Raw genomic sequence first — 18357 nt, 5'->3', positions numbered from 1 at the left:
TCCTGTCACAGGATGAGACCGAGATCTGGCTGCCTGGCGCGTGTTGTCCCACGTGTCTACCAGGTGATATTTCTCTCTTCTCTAAATAATCTCTTACTGAGAAGGTAACAGCAGCGGACCTGTAATGATTATATATCCTTCTCTCTCCATCTTCTCTCTCTATTGGTCTTTCATGACGTCACAGAGTATTCTAATGATCTTTTCTGATTGTGGAGTTGTTTCTCATGTTCGTTTTCTGCCTGCCTCCGCTTCTCACCCGTATATCGTATGTCATTTACCTCATTCGATGTACCTTCCATGTCTTTTTCGTTTTGTTTTGTTTCATTTCCAACTGAGAAAATAGCTGGATAGCCGATATTCAAGTGCACTAGTTCATACCGGGTTTTGCACCCTGCTCTTTCCGAGGAATAAATGAAATGGGATCTTTTAGGTGCATGAGTTGTGACTCTCTCACGGACGGGACCTCCATCTTATGACCTATCCGAGGGCGAGGGACAGAGTGTTTTCGAGCTCTTACGAAAGGGGGACGGGATGAAAGCATATAGGATTGTTCAGTTAGACTCGAGAATCGAACCCGGGTTCTTTGGATCTGGAGGCAGAGGCGCTACTGGCTTTTATTGTCTTTTATGTTTTCTCTATAAGTGTATCTATACATTCACATATTAAATCTCTAGTAATGTTCATCTTGGATATACACTAAAGCTTTGGTTTGTGTGTTTGTTTGTGTCTGTCGCAATCGTTTGTGAAATGATATGTTTCACCTTTTTTTACATTATGTGTCAACAGAAACTAAAACATGTTCACTGGATGCAGTTGGCAATCACACTACCTTTGACGGGTATAGATTCGAGGCGTCGGGCAAATGCCGCTACGTCCTCACGCAGGACTGCGGAGGCACGGCCAACTTCGAGGTGCACGTTCAGCACGAACCAACCAGCGCGGGAAAGCTCCTATGAAACTGACGCTCTATATCTACGTCGACTGTGTAGAGATTACGATAAGTCCTAACGGCACCGTGACCGTCTTCAATGAAACTCTGGCTTTGCCGTATGTGCACGAATAGTCCACAGAATGTGAGGATTGAAAACATCGGTGAGGATGAATCTGATATCTTGGTAACAACGAACAAAGGTCTGTTTGTTGAATGGTCGTCCACAGAGGTTCGGGTGCGCCTTTCGACTCAGTACAGGTCAACGGCCTGTGGATTGTGCGGGAACATGAACGAGGAGGAGGCCGACGACGGACTGACACGAGAGTTTATCAAGTCAAAGAAGATAAAGACCCTCCTTCATGGCTGGAGGGTGGACGGAAACACGTAAGCACAGATCATTACGTGATTTAAAAAATGTTCAAGATATCACATTTGATGCCTATGTGTAGGTCTGTTGTATAACAAAACATCCTACCATATATGTATATATATATATATATATATATATATATTGCAATAAAGCCTAAAATATAAGAAGATATTAGTATATTTCTCAATAAACCATTATTGTTGACGGTTTAGTCTGGAAACATTTTCATTATAACTATTGTTCACATTTTATGTATTGAACAATACTTAACATCGATTATACAGATTCAAATTTTTACATTGGTTGAGTGTATTCCTAACTCACATTTTAGCACCAATGCTGGGTTTCTGTTTCACCTGCAAATGGTAAATTATGTTTTTAAGCAGCGATGCAGGTCACTGTGAAAAAAAAAATGGTGGCAGTCATAAAAGAAGGATGAGAAAAGGTTTTAAACTGTAACAGTGGAACAAAGAGAAGCACAACATAAGTGTCCATAACGCGTTATTGATCAGTGATTTTCAGTCGCTGCTGAACTTAGAACTTGTCCAAAAACTTTGTAAACTCCGAGGAATGGAAAACTGTGAAATATTTGTCGTTCCGGGTCATTTTGGATCTGCCAGTCAGTTTGTCTGTTTGTCTGCCTGTGTCTTTCTCTCCGTCTCTCTGTCATTTTCTTTTGTCAATATATAAGTTGTAAACATGAAGATATTAAGTACATAGATTGAGAGAAAAAAAGGAACATCGAATATTACAGTTGATCAAGTAAATTAAAAAAAAATATACAAGGGAAAGAAAAGGGGAATATAATAAATTATTACCTATACGAGGTAGTTTTGCGAGGCAATTACAGTTGGTATTTTGCAGGGTCGGGAGTTCAGCTGGCGACATTAGAGCATATCACGAGCATCCGGGGGTTTTACATATACAGTGGACTCCTGTTATAACGAAATCCTCGGGACCGGCAGTTTTCTTTCGTTAGATCGGAATGTTGTTGTAACTGAACAAATAAACGATAGAAATACATATAGTGGATGACATTGCAGCTCAAATTTTTACTTCGTTATAATTTAACCTTTGCTAATTCAAATGATTCAGCTCTTTCCCATCAACAAATTTAAATGAAATTGACGGGGCAGTGACCTTAAAAACCTATTGTGTAGGGCCATGTTAATGATATGTCTTAGAAAGATTGATTCCCTGCACTTCTCCTATATCACCTTACATAAAATATTCTAACTAGATGCGAGGCTATAAAGCTCAATGTCGATACCTCATTCAGGAATTACTACTAACAGCCGTTCGATTGCTTTCGCAGGTACTGCAAGAAGAGAGAAGCACAGAACGAGTCGGGTATTCGCTTCGGGAAGATCGAGGCAGAATCGTGTTCCGATTACGATCAACTTACTGAGGCCAGGGGAAAATGCAAGATATTTAAAAAGAAAAAGTTTGTTGCGTGCTACAAGTACGTCGACCCGACGCCGTACTACAAGCTTTGCCTGGAAGACACCTGTACCTGTGGCGTGACTGAATCATGCTACTGCGAGCCTATCTCAGCCTACGTCAACGAATGCCAACGCAATGGAGTTACGATCAAGTCGTGGAAAGAGCAGACATCGTGCTGTAAGTTTAAATGCGTTTCGTTCATGCAGTTTTATTCTTTTTAGATTCATTCGTTTCATTTGAATATTTTTTTTCTTCTGCGTCACACCCCAGGCAAAAGCAAGACACAGTAATGACATAAACATTTAGACATTATATGATACCAATGCAATGCTGACCACCAACAATAACGAAAAGCAAAACAACAAACTTTCATGAAGTAACGTTTTATCGAGTTGGTAAAGAGAAAGAGACAATAAGATAAAAAGTGGAACAAAGGTTCCTTGTGAATTAAGAATAAAAACAAAGCTTGTTGGGAAAACGCTCCGTGGACAAAAGAAAAAAAAACAAGAACAAAAGACAGGGCAAAAAAGTTTTAAAAAATGGAAAGTGTAATAAACGATCTCGTCGAAATTTTAAACCTTTAAAGCTGATTGAGGCATGATAACGAAAGTGAAAAATATACAGTATGTCCCACAAAAAATTACAACGGAGCCCTCCGCAATGATATCTTTAAAAACAGCGAATCAGTCAAATACAAATTCAGGGTATGAAACTATAACTCATTGCCCACATCTTACAGAAAACCCCACTCGATTTGCTTCAGTGGTCACGGAGAAATAAGGAATTTTGTAGAGGATGTCGGGAATCTCTTCTGTCCAAGTTTTGTCTAATTTTCACACACAAGATCATCGAAATGCTAAACTCGGAAGAATCCGATCCATGACATGCTTTACAATAATCCACGTTTCTCTGTGACCGTTTAACCAAATCGAATGGGGATTTCTGCAAAATAGAGCTAAAATGTTGTTTTTTAAGACCCTGAAGTAACATTAAAAAAAATAAACATATTGGACGTTATCAATGCGAAAATCTGATTGTATTTTTTGGGGGAACATACTACAGTAAGTCGCCCAAAAATTACAATCAGATTTTCGAATTGATAACACCCAATATAATCATACTGTCTAAGTGCTACTTCAGAGTCTTAAAATATAACATCTAAGCTCTATTTTGCAGAAAACCCCATTCAATTTGGTTAAGCGGTCACAGAGAAATGTGGATTGTTGTAAAGCATGTCATGAGTCTGATTTTTCCAGTTTTAGCAATTCAATGCTCTTGTGTGTGAATAATAGACGGAATTTGGACAAAAGAGATTCCCGACATCCTCTACAAAATTCCTCATGTCTCTTTGACCACTGAAGCAAATCGAATGGGGTTTTCTGTAAGATGTGGGCAATGAGTTATAGTTTCATACCCTGAATTTGTATTTAGATTGATTCACTATTCTCAAAGATATCATTGCGGAGGGCCCCGTTGTAATTTTTTATTTTTGGACATACATTGTACTGTACAGCTTATTTTTTTGCACGCATTTTATATGCGTTCTACCGAATAAGATCTTACATCAATGAAGAATATTGTGTAAATTGTCGCATTCAATCTCGAAATTCTTGAAAATATTTAAAATTTGAAATACAGCAGTCGACAAAATGCACTGACATAGGCTTATATCAATTGATTATTACTATAAACTAACAATCACACAAAACTGTCTAGAAGTGTTTATCAATGTTTATTGCAATTTTAGATAGCTCTTTATGAAGACCAAACGTGAAGATTTACGTTGCATATTCATATTTAAGATATTTAAGTATCTATCGCACATGCCTTCGTAATTTGCCTTTACCCATTGTTCTTCTTGCCTATTTTAGAATTTCACATTTATCACCATGGTTTGATACAAGAAATACGAAATGCATGAAATAAAAGTACGTATCTATTTAAAACAGGTTAGCGTTTTCAGAACATAAGAAAATAATCATTCTTTTACACAAAACCTCTTCCTTATTCAAGACATCACCTGTCACCACTCTGAAGTGTACGATGACTGTGGACCGCCATGCCGAGCGACGTGCGAGGACCCAGAAGGCCAAACATGTACGCCTTCGCCGGTGGTATGCAAGGCTGGCTGTCAGTGTAAGGCCGGGCGTGTTTTGCACGATGGTCAGTGCATCAGAATCGATGATTGCCCGTCGTAATCGCTGGTCAATGATATCGAATCTGAAATATGCTCACTGCTGTGGCAACAGAATACACTTTTTCAAACATGATGTCCCATGCCACCTTGGATTGTTGGAAAAGAATTGTGAGGAAAAGCAGCTGGCGAGTTAATCGGATGAAAATATCTTAAATATTTGTGAAAGGTATCTTTAAAGATGATTTACCTCCATGTATGGAAAAGCCATATTTGATGTAATCTTACACAATTTTTAAATAATTTGGCTTTAACTTCTACTAAAAACAGGTCGTGGATGATAGAAATGTATGATTGGAAAGTTTGGTGATACAACATAGTTCTATCTTCTTCGTATTTTTATGTTAAAATGTGTGTGTGTGTCCATGTGCGCGCGTGTGTGTTTGTTCTTGTGTTTGTGTGTTCAAGGTTCAAGAATGTCAGATCATGTAACACATTCTTCCTTTCTTGTTGGAAGGTAAAAGGTGTATTTCTAGAAGATTAATGATTTAATGTATGTTACGGAAGTGTGTAGGCTATATTTTTGTATACAATCTTGTTATATTGTTTTTTTATGGACAAGCTGCGGTGTATATGACCCTATACCTGATGTTGCTAAGTGTTAAATTTTCCTTTCCTAGTGTAAAGCACTCAATGACATCCTTATGTTGTTGTTGTTGTTAAAACTATCCAAAAAAAAAAAAACAACACAAGGAGTAATATTACAGAGACAAATCCCAAATTCTAAATGCTGCAAACTTTGGCTTATGTTTGCCTTGTACCCTATTCCATTTGAACAAATGGAAGCGAGTGACAATCCTTATGAAATATTGTTACGGCATGTATACAAAGTAAAAGAGAACAAGGGAAAAATGAATTGCTGTACTGGTTTAATTCTTTGCAATAAACGGTAGCGTCGAACACACGAAATTCAGGACGCGGAGAACTTGTATATGATCATCCATGAAGTAAAAAGTAAATACACTGTATAGATATACATGTATGGGTAGTCCAATCATGTATGATAATTAGAGTTGAGTTAAATTTTAAAACCACTAATAATGATCACGCCGGGGGCGCTGTAGTATAGTCGATAAGACTCCCAACTTCTGATCGGAGGAGCCGAGTTCGAATCCCGCACAGTGCCCTTGGACAAGATGTTTTATCCACCATGTCCCTCTCGACCCAGGTGTATATTAAAATGGGAACCCGGCAACGAAAAGGGTAATAGTAATGGCAGGACCCTCTGATAGGACAGTGCCAACACTGAAGAGGCTACCCTGGGTAAATAAGACCTTATTATCAATTATCATTATTACTATCACTGAATTCTTGCAAGCATGATATTATGATCTCACGTTTTAGCAAAATTTCGTTACACTCCTTGTATTTATGGAAAATTCGTCAGAGGAGTCTCGCCACCTATAAAAACGAGAAAAACAAAAACAAAAACAAAACACCACTGCGTGAACAGTTTCTTCCGCTGCAAAAGTAGTCGTTGGAGCATGCGTTTTCTGACACATAATCAATGTTCTTTATTTTTCCCTTCTGTGCAAGTATGTGTGCATGTGTGTGCGATTACTTGTATGCGATCAACTCAGACTAGGGATGTTGCAGAGAGATGTAACAGTATCATTTACAATGCATAAACAAATAAAGGTTTATACCTTGTCGAACCAATTACTATTGGAAAAAAAAATAGAATTCCAAAAAAAAAGAGAAAAAAAAAACCCACGATGACTTGGTGTTGTATCTAGTCTTCCGTGTCTAAAAATAAGCTTGTGCAGCTGTATATTATAATCTTCCCATACATTATACGTTTGTAAACTGTATGTATTTGTACTGTGTGTATAAAGTTTTTATTTTTAGCCTGTGTGGACCCCTCGGTGGAAAATAAAACTGAATTGAATCGAGCAGTATCTGTGTATGTTTCTATCTATACAATGTATAATAAATATTCGTATATCTATGATATGGCAGCCAAAACAAATACACTGTACAACGGGACCTCGGTGCTCTCGGTTATGTCAGTGCAACTGCGTACGTGTCGACATTATCACTCTGAATAAAAAGACAGTCTAGGTGTAGATGATTTTACAAATAAACATAAATTACTCGAAGTGAGACTCGAACCATGCAGGGACTTCGCACTTGATAGTCAGTGGTCTTATCTAGTGAGTCACAATACTTCGGTGTGACATGTAAAAAAGGTTGCATAGATGTAGATTTGTGTCACTACATTGCAAAAAGTCCGGTGTTAAATGTAAAACACCGATCTGGTGTTAAATTTCCGGTGCTCATTCATGGTGTTAGATTAACACCTCCGGGTGTCATTTCAAAATTTAAAATTGTTTTTTGAATAGTTTCTTAGTTACTGCACTTCTTGTTAATTTTGAACTTCGACAAGACGATAAAGAATTTTCCGATAAAGTACTTAATTTTTGAAAAAAATTGTAAACACATTTACACCACAGTAACACCAGTTGATGTGGTCCCATATTGAAGCTGGACGGGTGTTATACCATTGAAATTAACACCACCAATATCAAATCAACACCATGCGGTGTCATTGAATTAACTCTAGCGCAGTGTCAAAAATATCACCAGCCACAGTGTCAAATTAACACCACGAACGAAGTGCCAGGTGAACACTTAAACACCGTCACAATACATTTTCTACACCTGTGGGTGTGGTCCTCTATTGAAGTTTGATCGGTGTTAGATTTAACACCCATGGTGTTAAATCTAACACCGATGTTTTTACAGTTTATGCTCGCTATTAAAGCGCTAAAGTGCTATCGGCAGCGTTGGGTCTGTCATAGTGCATTTAAACCGTTCATTTACAAACAGAATAGGTGATTGCGTGAATTTTCGTACGGACGGAATGGTATTGACAATATTATGTCTTTTGGTGTAGTATTGGTATACATAAAATACCTATACACATCATGAATATATATGGGTACTCTACAATAAGACCGTTTGTATATAGTGCTCGAAATGGTAAATCTACTCATGATAACCCGTCTACGGTATACTGTGCGATTCTTTTTTTAATCGATACCAGTGATCGACAGATTATTATTTTGTTGGTTTGAGAGAGTGAGGCGTAGACCTGTTGTAATCATGTGCCAGTGATTTCTACTTTGATGTGTTGTATTTATTCATTGTTTTGTGTGTGTAACCATGCATGCTACTTGAGTCATGAAGATTTTCCAGTTTATGGACAAGAAATGGAATGAAATGAATTCGTTTATTTCTGGCCTGGTATCTGAGAATAGTATCTAGAGAGGGTATAATTATTATTATTTTTTGGCCTCTATTATTTCCCCCTTTTTTTCTTGCACCTTATAAGTTGGATTATCTATTGGGATTATCAGTTCATGTGAGACGTTTGGATTTGACATTACATCATTTACACACGTACGAAAAGACGCTGTTAGAAAACACTCATCAAGCCTATCTATCCTCAGTCAGCATTATCTATGATCAAGTCAGGCTTGCAGCACACACTTTGTCAGCTAAACACGCGCTATCAGACAGACGTGAGTGATATCAACACAAACATCTTCTTTTGAGCACATCACGCTCAAGTTTCCTGATTATGCCTTCTCTATGTCTACTCGCTTTAACCCATTGTGTTTAAACATCGTTACGAGCATGGTTAACTTTAATGATGAGAACGTCGCCAAGCAATTCGAGGACGACTGGTGAGGATTGGTGACGTCACTGCTTTGTCCTGTCAGTTTATGGAGATTACAAGGAAAGGACTCTAGGTAAAGTTGCTCTAATTCTTTCAAAACTGATTGCACAGTTAAAAGGCATGTAAGGAAGCAATGGTCAGGAGTCAGTTAGGCAAAGGGCGGCTAATATCTCCCTGCTAGTATAGTGGCTCGTACACATGATAATCTGCCTGCGATCGAATGGCGCAGGTTCGGGCGCGGGTTTGAGCCCCATGCAGTGATGGAAATGGAGAATGGAGTCACGACTGTCTTATTTCCTTATTAATAGAACCCATGTTCGAAGCCGCCACTGAAAATATTTGAAATAGAAGTGTGTAAAACTTGATCTGCTTCGCAGATGGGAAGACAATGAAATATTGATTGGTATTTCATTGCATAACAACCAGCCACTTTCTAAGGAAGATAAAGTATGTCTTTATGGTATTTAGTTATGGCAATTACTTTTCACTATATATGCTTATACACTTTAAGATGTTCAATATGGCACGGGGATGCGCGAATAGGAATTGTGCAACAAGAAACAAAAATCAAAATTACTCGACTGGGCATGCTAGGGCACGAATCTGATATAGTAATCATACTGGTAATTGATAAAGAATCATACTTAAATTATATACAATATCAGTTTTATTATTCTGAATTAAGCGGAAAGGGGATAAAATTGGCTTTCCAGGAGGGAACAGTTTCAAACTCTTTCACATGATACAGCCCTGATTTACACATTTGTACCTATGTTTCTGGGCGTGATTGACCTTCGTTTCATATGTTTTATCATAAAGTGAAATTTCATGTCATTTAATGAGTAAACAAGCAAAATATAGACGACAATATGTTAGAGTTCAAAATGAATCTTCAGATTGCTCAGAAAATCGGCGTCTTCAAACCCCGATCATCAAAGGCACACATGCACCTGTGTAATTCTTTTGTCCATCCATATAAAAGTGACAGCTCTTTGAATGATTAAAGCCAGTTGGAACTCCAGCTCTTGAATGTCCTTGGCCTTTAACAGAGGAATCATGCTGTCCCCTCTTTTGTAGAGGCAAAAATATACTCCGTCCCAGGCCTCTCATAGGACAAACACGAGAGGTATAAGGTTACGTGTGTGACAGAACACAATTTAAGCACGTAAATTACTATGACGCACGTAAGAAAATCCCGCTACGTTCACTTATTGCAATAGAGCAGGGCGCATAACACAAAGTACACCGGCCTTTAAGTATAATATTGGACTCCACGGAAAACCAGCTCGTGTAGTTGAATTTGGGCTATCCTGTCATCTTGTCAGATGGGAAGTGAAAAGCAAGAACAAAACAACTTCAAAAATAAATTTATTTTGCTCATACTGGTGTGAAATGCTGATCTGATGAGGTTCAAATTTAATCCGACTGTATAAATAGCTCGTATATGCTTCATCTACACTGTAAAAACATCGGTGTTAGATTTAACACCACGGGTGTTAAATCTAACACCGATCAAACTTCAATAAAGGACCACACCCACAGGTGTTAAAAATGCACTGTGATGGTGTTGAAAAGTGTTCACCTGACACTTCGTGGTGTTAATTTGACACTGTACCTGGTGTTATTTTGACACTGTACTGGTGCTAATTAAAAAATGACACCACATGGTGTTGATTTGATATTTGTTGGTGTTAATATCAATGGTTTAACACCCATCCAGCTTCAATAAGAGACCACACCAGCTGGTGTTACTTTGGTGTAAATTTATTTTCACATTTTTTCAAAAATCTAGTATTTTGATGTAAAATTCTTGATCGTCTTGTTTAAATTAAAAATCAGCAAGAAGTGCAGTTACTAAGAAACTCTTCAAAAAACAGTTTAAAATTTGGAAATGACACCCGGAGGTGTTAATTCAACACCAGAAATGAGCACCGAAAATTTAACACCAGCTCGGTGTTCACTATTCAACACCGGACTTCACAGATGCATTCCTCTTATTTCTTTAATTTGCATGAAGGCGTTATTTGTGCTCTGAATCTTTCGAAAGTGACTGCCAAATTTCCAGTCAACACTTGCTTAAAAAGAACATGTCTATAGCCAGCCTCCTGATGAGAAACTTTCGAGTGCTGTAAGCGGAAAACTTTAAATAACAAAGCTTCAAAACCATCTAAGAAAATTTTATTCCGTTTGCTCTGATAATCGCCTTTTGTACCTCACGCGCTCTCTCGATATTAGTTTTAGTCATTTAGCCACAATTATGCCTAATCCTACAAGAAAAGGGAAAAAAGGTGAAAGAATAGTGTCATCGCTTTGAATTATTTCATGTACATGTGCATTTATTTCGATCGAAATATATGCGTGTGATGTTATATCCAAGTGCCGTTCATGTCTTAGAGCTGCAAATGGGAGGAATGCAAAGATGTCATTGAATTTCGTCTTCAAACCTAAAATTCACAATTTTATACTCGATGAAAAACATTTTTTTTTCTTTTGCGAAACTCTAAATGCACTCAGTCCATACTGATATCGAGCAGGAGAGTTGGACCTTCAAGTGATGCTTTTAAACTTATCAAACTGTGAGCGATATTCCTCAATATACTTTCCTCTATAAATAGATATACAATTTGTGACATGGACTTAGGTCGTTATTTTCTAGGCACGTTTGGGACAGAATTTTGCTTAACATCACTGCCGTGTGTGTGCATGACTCTGTGTAAACGCGTTGAAATTAAGAAAGAAAGCATGGAACAAACAATGAAATTCTCGGGTGAGTACCACGCTTCGAATCTAAATCTGTTTTCTTTTGTAATCATTGTGTTGATGCATGTGTGTTGTCATGACTACGGAATTATCGACATCTGTAGCTGCGAAATCGTGAAGCGTATAGCGAAAAGTGCAAATAGTGTTGGGAAATAAAGTCCCTTTACTGAAAACAGTTGTAGTACAGCCATTGTCAGGTCACGCACTGTAACAGGCGGATGAAGATTTAATATGACACTTGTGAAATAGTAACCGAGAATCATCAAGTATTCATTTTTTTTTCTAATTGGAAATACAGGACGTTAGGAGGATTCCGTTGATTAAAAGTCGGGGACAAATTTTCAAACGGTCACTTTTCAGCTCTCCATTTATAGAATTGAGTATATGAATATAAGAACGACCCAAGTCCATGGAAGACCATTTCGAGTAAACTAAAAAAAAAACTTCATATCTTTATTGTTTGTCCAATAATATTCTATTTAACTGTGATGGGAAGGCAACATTGTATATACAAATTAGAACATATATTATATGACAATTAACATTAACATTAATTGTGGAGAGGCCATTTTGAGTGATGGACTTGGGTCGTTCTTTGATTCATATGGACTTGGGTCGTTCTTTGTTTCATATACACGATATTCTGCTATAGAGATGAGAGAAGGACGAGAGAGGGCGCTATAATATGAATGTAAGAATGACCCAAGTCCTTCATTCTTACATTCATATAAGATTTAACTCATTTATTTCAGGCACTTCCGGAGGTAATTAGGATTTATCATTTATACACAAGATGAGTCCATGCATAAGCTACAATTTCCCATGTCAAACTGAATTTGGCCAAAAATTGGACTTGGGTCGTTCTTATATTCATATACTCAATTGTTAATTTTTTTTTCATTTCTAGCTACATTGTTATGCAGGATGAAAAATGTTGCAAATATGCTTAGAAGTAAACAGTATGGAACGCCATTAGGGAAACAATACAAAATTCATTTCACTCCAGCCAATATTCATTTCACTTTTAACAAATACATTTCACTCACCAACATTTATTTTACTTTTTACAAAAATACATTTCACTTTTAAATAAAAATTCATTTCACTTCACGCCCCGTTAGGGGCGAAAATTTTGCCTTTTCAGTTATGAAATTGACATCTTTTAGACAAGACGTGAACACCCCCCCCCCCCCCCCCCCCAGTTACGGGCCTGAAACGTAACCATACCGTACGGTACCCACCTTTGAAAATGAGTATTGCGATAAATCGAACCCTCTATTCCAGTCCAAGATGCATGCATTACTTCAGCAAGTCGGGCGTAGATTCAATTCTCGATGTAGTATGCATGTAACGGTACGAGCGTGCATGTGAGTGAGGCCGAGGCGAGGGCCGTCGACTGCTAGCTCGCCTTGCGTCGCTGCCGCGCCGGCGTAGCGCGCTAAATCTACTGCATAGCCAGCCGGCCGGCCGGCCACTCACCTCAGCTCAGTGCTAACAAAGTGCCATGGCACACTGTGACTCTTCTCAGACTGGCGCCACCTTTTGGCCGGGAAAAAAGAGGAACGTATTTTTTTTTTTTTTTTTATCAGAGTGAAATGGTTTTATCAGAGTGAAATGGTTTTAGCGCAGTGAAATGGTTTCGTCAGAGTGATATGGTACGCCAAAGTGAAATGACTTTTTTTTAACGGAAAAATCAAATGATTTTGTTTTTTCTTGAAAAGTGAAATGTATCTTTGTGAAAAGTGAAATGAATTTTTATTTAAAAGTGAAATGTATTTTTGTAAAAAGTGAAATGAATTTTTATTTAAAAGTGAGATGTATTTTTGTGAAAAGTGAAATGAATTTTTATTAAAAAGTGAAATCTATTTTTGTGAAAAGTGAAATGAATCTTTATATAAAAGTGGAATGTATTTTTGTAAAAAGTAAAATAAATGTTGGTGAGTGAAATGTATTTGTTAAGAGTGAAATGAATATTGGCTGGAGTGAAATGAATTTTGTATTGTTTCCTCAATGGCATTCCATAAAACAGAGTGCATTGAAAGTGTGTGTGTGTGTGTGTGTGTGTGCGTGGATGTGTGCGTGTGTGTGTGTGTGTGTGTGTGTGTAACACTGGAGCTGAAATTATCTTGATGATTTGAATAATGGAGATATCGTAGATAATTCCCTTCCTGGCCATTTTCTTTAATAATCATACTCAGTACTTGTTGAGGCTTGTATAAAATAATATCATGCATAATTCTCTCATTCATTTTATACTCTGCTATGAGACATCATCATAATTATCTCTCTCCCAATCATCTCTCTCTCCCTCTCTTTCCCTCTGTCTGTCTGTCTGTTTGTATGTTTGTCTGTCTGTCTCTCCCTTTCTCTTGCTGTTACGCGTATGTTCATCTTTCTCCTTCACATTTTAAGCTCCTTTCCATCACGGAGAATGATGCTTATCAATGACCATTAGCAATCGAAAGGCAAAGGCAAATATGTAGGCCTACTGCCAACAAATTTCACCCTCTCCAATCAGCACTTAAGTGGATGAATGTATGAGTGAAGAGATATTGCTAATTCATGTCTAGACGAGGATGGATATTGCTGGCGGTGCCACATTTGACGCGTTACACACAAAGATATGATCATTTGCATGGCCGGCGCCACGTTTTCAAAGTGTGTGTGTGTGTGGAGGGGGGGGGGGGGCACTTCCGGGTATCATCAGCGAAAAAAACAAACAAACAGGAAAAAACAGAATGTCTTCACTTCATAATATACTGTGGTGCATATCCGGGTTTCTTCAGCTGACAAGCCAAAAACAAACAAACAAACAAACAAACAAACAAACAAACAAACAAACAAACAAACAAACACACACACACACAAAATCAAAACAAAAGGAAAAGTCTTTTCCGCAAAAACAAACGCCTTTCTGCGCTCACAGTTCAAGGTTTCATTCTATTTCTAGCGCCACTTCCAGGGTAAAACAAGTGAGGGGACCCAAAGTATAGTGGTGACACCCTATGTAGTCCTATGAATGGTGCAAAAGAAGAAGTCTTTACATGCATGAACACATTATAACGGAGATGATATACCACATCAAAATCTAAACAAACATTTATTGGTTTAAAAGCTCATCGTAGACCTTTGCCTCATACGATACCACAACGTGCATGAACACGCCCCGACGAGAAAGAACCTAACGCGCATGTGTTATAACCTACATTCATCCCCAGCAGTCTTTGCGTCCAATCAGAGCGGGTTTCCTGCAATAATCAACACCCAATCGAATTTAATTGGGTTTTCCATTTCGTTGTTTGTTCTTGCCCCGGGCTTTCACTGCTTTCGAGGCCGCTTATAATGTCAATTAGTTCGTCGAGTGTCGATGAAATGTGATAGCCGTACTCCCCTTCTCTCTCAATTTTAAGTTTATCACAACGAATGCATTCTGAGTAATTTCGATTCCAACCCGATGAATTTAAAACTCGCTCGACAATGGAAAAAATCAGGCTGCGATCTTCCAAAGTCAGACAGGCTTTATCGTGTTTTTATCATGGCACGAAATCTCAGTGTGCTCAGTGAAATTCAGTAAGCTCATGAGGTCGACTCATTCCTGTTCAACTTACCCATCTTGTCTCTTGATACAAACTTATTTTGCAACCCTGACAGGTAACTCATTTAGTACATCGAAGAAATATTGAAATCGAAATAAAAAGGGGATCGAAGAAATCGAAAGTGGAATTGTCTACTCTTGATCAGACACTTTTTGGGGGTGCATGTTTTCCTTTTTTCCTGAACTGAAAGGTGTGACTCTCGCTCTTACCTGCTTACTTTGCGGCCTGCTGATACTACTGGCTACATGCACTTGGCATCGCGGGTTTGCAGTTTCTAGGGCCTAATGTCGTGGGGCAACGGCGAATAGGAGAGTTTGCTTCCACGTCATTAACACAATGTTTCGGGCACCACAGACCAGTTGAATGTCAAGTTACGATCCGTAACGTTTTCGCTCTCCCCTTATGCGTTTGTCTAATTCATTTTGTTTTCCACCGACATTATGATTTTAATAGATGACAGTCTTGAAATTATATGTTGTCTCACCCATCCATTGGGACGCAGTTCATATTGATGACGACAGTATTATAAATGTGTAGTGATCCTCGCACAATGTTTTATAACGACTCATTACAGCAAGCCAAATATCCACTGGATAATTCTCCCTTTCACCAGTCGCTCCTAATTGTGTTCTTTGCACCGGTAATGTTGGCAGCCATTGGTGGAAATGTACTCACTATCGCTGCTGTTTGGAAGGAATCGGGCCTGAGGACGCCGAATTATCACTTTTTGACGAGTCTGGCTCTCTCCGATCTCCTCACCGGCCTGGTTGCCACTCCGCTGGAACTCTACTCCAGAATCATCCAGAATCCTACCACCTGCTCCTTCGTGAAATCGGGATACTTCTCCGTGTGGTCCTACGTCTTTGGGAGCGTGTCGATTTTTCATCTTATCCTGGTCACCATTGAGCGCCACCTGGCCATCACAAGACCACTGAAGTACATCTCCTTGGTGACGTCCGTCAGGGTTCGCATCATCATCGTTATCATCTGGTGCCTGAGCCTTTCTTACGGCATTGTGACGGTAATCGACTCCTTGACGATCGAGGATGATCTGGTAACGCAGTTATGCTCCGGATTGCGTTACACCAACCCTTCAACCAAAAAGTTCTATATGGCTACAGGAGTATCCATCATGATGCTTGGTGTGTTAATGATCGCCTTTAATATCCGTATCCTTCGGATTGCTGTCGGGCAGTCTAGGCGAGTCAAGCGGCGACAAATCATAGTTGCGGCCAATAATCAGCAACCGGACTGGAAAGCAAACGCGAACCAGTTGAAGGCGACCAGGACCATTTTGTTTCTGGTAGGCATGTTCTTTCTGAGCTGGTTTCCAACTTGTATCTGGTATTTGATCCGGATGGAGGTTAACATCAGCCATTTGGGACAAATACTCCTCATCAACATCACCTTCTTCTTTACAAACCTCAGCTCCGCCGTGAACCCATTCATCTACTGCGTGAAGGATAGCGTATTTCGGCGGGCATTCTGTAAAATTTGTCCACCGATAAAAAGGTGTCTCATTGCTACCAAGATTCATCACAATCCTGAAGATCATACCTTGACAGTCATGGCGTCTCAAGCCAATATTCACAGGAGCTGAGCAGACGCTGTTTGCTCTACCATATATATTAAAAAAAAAACATCCGGTGTTTAAACTGAGTGAACGGTGAATGAGCTGTAAATACTGTAGCTTCTGAAGCTACAACAAGTGGAACCATCTGTGTTCGTGTGTGTGTGTGTAATCAGTAGCGGGGTTTTTTCCCAGTCATCTTGACAAAAGAAAAAGTCTCTTGTGGAAATATATTGAGAGTCAATTCATAGTGGTGTATTACGTATTTCCTGTAATAATGATACTTTAAATCGCTTGACAGAAACTTATCATTATGACGAAATGAACTATGATGAACTAAGTGATTACTCACACCAGGAATACTTGGATTTTTGGGTAGTTTTTGCTCGTACAAACAGCGTTTACTGTGCTCTGAACAAAGTGCCCTGATTTTCTTTTGGAAAAAAAAAATATGTGGAAATCCATTCAATTTAAATAACTTTTCAGTCTGTAACGTCATGATAATGGGTAACGACATGATAATGGCTAACAATGTCATAACATGAACTCTGATGTTCTTTATGAAAGTAGCAGGCCTTATGCAGGTACTGAATGTGCATCCCCCACCCCCACAAACATACACCCACACATGCGCTTTTTGGATGTTATCATACGCTCACTCTGTGTAATTATTTTAAAAGGGGAATAATTATAAATGATGCACAGGACAGAGTGGATCGGTGAGAATTGGATGCACGAGTTTAACTTTGGAACTGTTTAAACCCACGAGCGCAGCGAGTGGATTTTAGACAGTTTCCAAAGTTAAACGAGAGCATCCAATTCTCATTGATCCACGAAACAGACCTGTGCATCATTCGTTTTATAGAATAAGCCCATAAATACATGAAATCAACTTTTTGCCTCATTATGCGTTCGGTACACCTACAACACTATACAAGGCCATGCGTTCGGTTGTGGATCAGTAAAATCAATGTATAATGATTGACCTATCAGATTGCAGAGATTCTAAAGCAGGCTGCAATATTTAGTAAAACGAATCGGGGTGAGGTTTGATGAAAATAGGACACTCCGTTCGAAAGTTATGATCATTTTTTAAATTCAAGTTTCGGTGCCGCCATATCTGGATGAGAACTAAGTCTATAATACTGTCTTTAAAGGGGAAGGCTAGTAATTGATCAGTGGGAATAAATGGAAATGCTGGGAGATGATTGTTCCAAACCTTATTGGATTCATTCAAGAGTACATTATATATCTATTGTTGTGTGAAAATTATTTGCTTCAGAATGGTCTCATATTCAAGTAATGTGCAGTTTAATGTTTCCAGGTTAGCATGCCTGGTCAGTGACGGGGCATTAAGCTGCACATTACTTGAATATGAGACCGTTCTGAAGCAAATTATTTTCACACAACAATAGATATATAATGTACTCTTAAATGAATCCCTCAAGAATTGGAACAATCATCCTCCAGCATTCGCACCGATTCCCCCTGATCAGTATAGCCTTCCCATTTAAAGACTGTTATCCTGAGATTCTAAACGAAAAAGTGTAAAATAAATTCACAATTTATTGTCTTGTAATATCCACCAAATCTTACGATTCCCAACTTAAAAAAATGTTTAAGCTCTTTGCCGTGGGAGGTTGGACAAACCTTATCATAATTTTGATTAATGTTATACTGTTTAAAACAACAAATATAGGCATAATAGTCGTAATAACTGATAATAAAATAGAAAATAGATGTACAAGAATCCTCGAGACCGCGCGGGACGTTGTGTTCATTGGTCAGGTCTTGTTTATCTAATTTGCCAA

The 18357-nt window shown here is 38.5% G+C and overlaps 1 protein-coding gene across 1 annotated transcript; it reads left to right on the top strand.

The window, feature by feature from the left end:
- The first annotated feature begins 15619 nt into the window (after window positions 1-15619).
- LOC139716839 (adenosine receptor A2a-like) lies at window positions 15620-16576 on the top strand. Its single transcript, XM_071628372.1, has one exon. The coding sequence runs from the start codon at window positions 15620-15622 to the stop codon at window positions 16574-16576; it is 957 nt and encodes a 318-aa protein (XP_071484473.1).
- The last annotated feature ends 1781 nt before the right edge of the window (window positions 16577-18357 follow it).

The sequence above is a fragment of the Diadema antillarum genome, unplaced genomic scaffold (assembly GCF_040938485.1).
Source record: "Diadema antillarum isolate AM-2024a unplaced genomic scaffold, OU_Dant_1.0 scf00000070, whole genome shotgun sequence".
Lineage (NCBI taxonomy): Eukaryota > Metazoa > Echinodermata > Echinoidea > Diadematoida > Diadematidae > Diadema > Diadema antillarum.
Note: the sequence above shows the minus strand (reverse complement) of the source record. Positions and strands in the feature narration are given on the sequence as shown.

Bases quoted from the DNA above. Each gene is read 5' to 3' on its own strand.
- LOC139716839 (XM_071628372.1), top strand. From the start codon at position 15,620: ATGTTGGCAGCCATTGGTGGAAATGTACTCACTATCGCTGCTGTTTGG.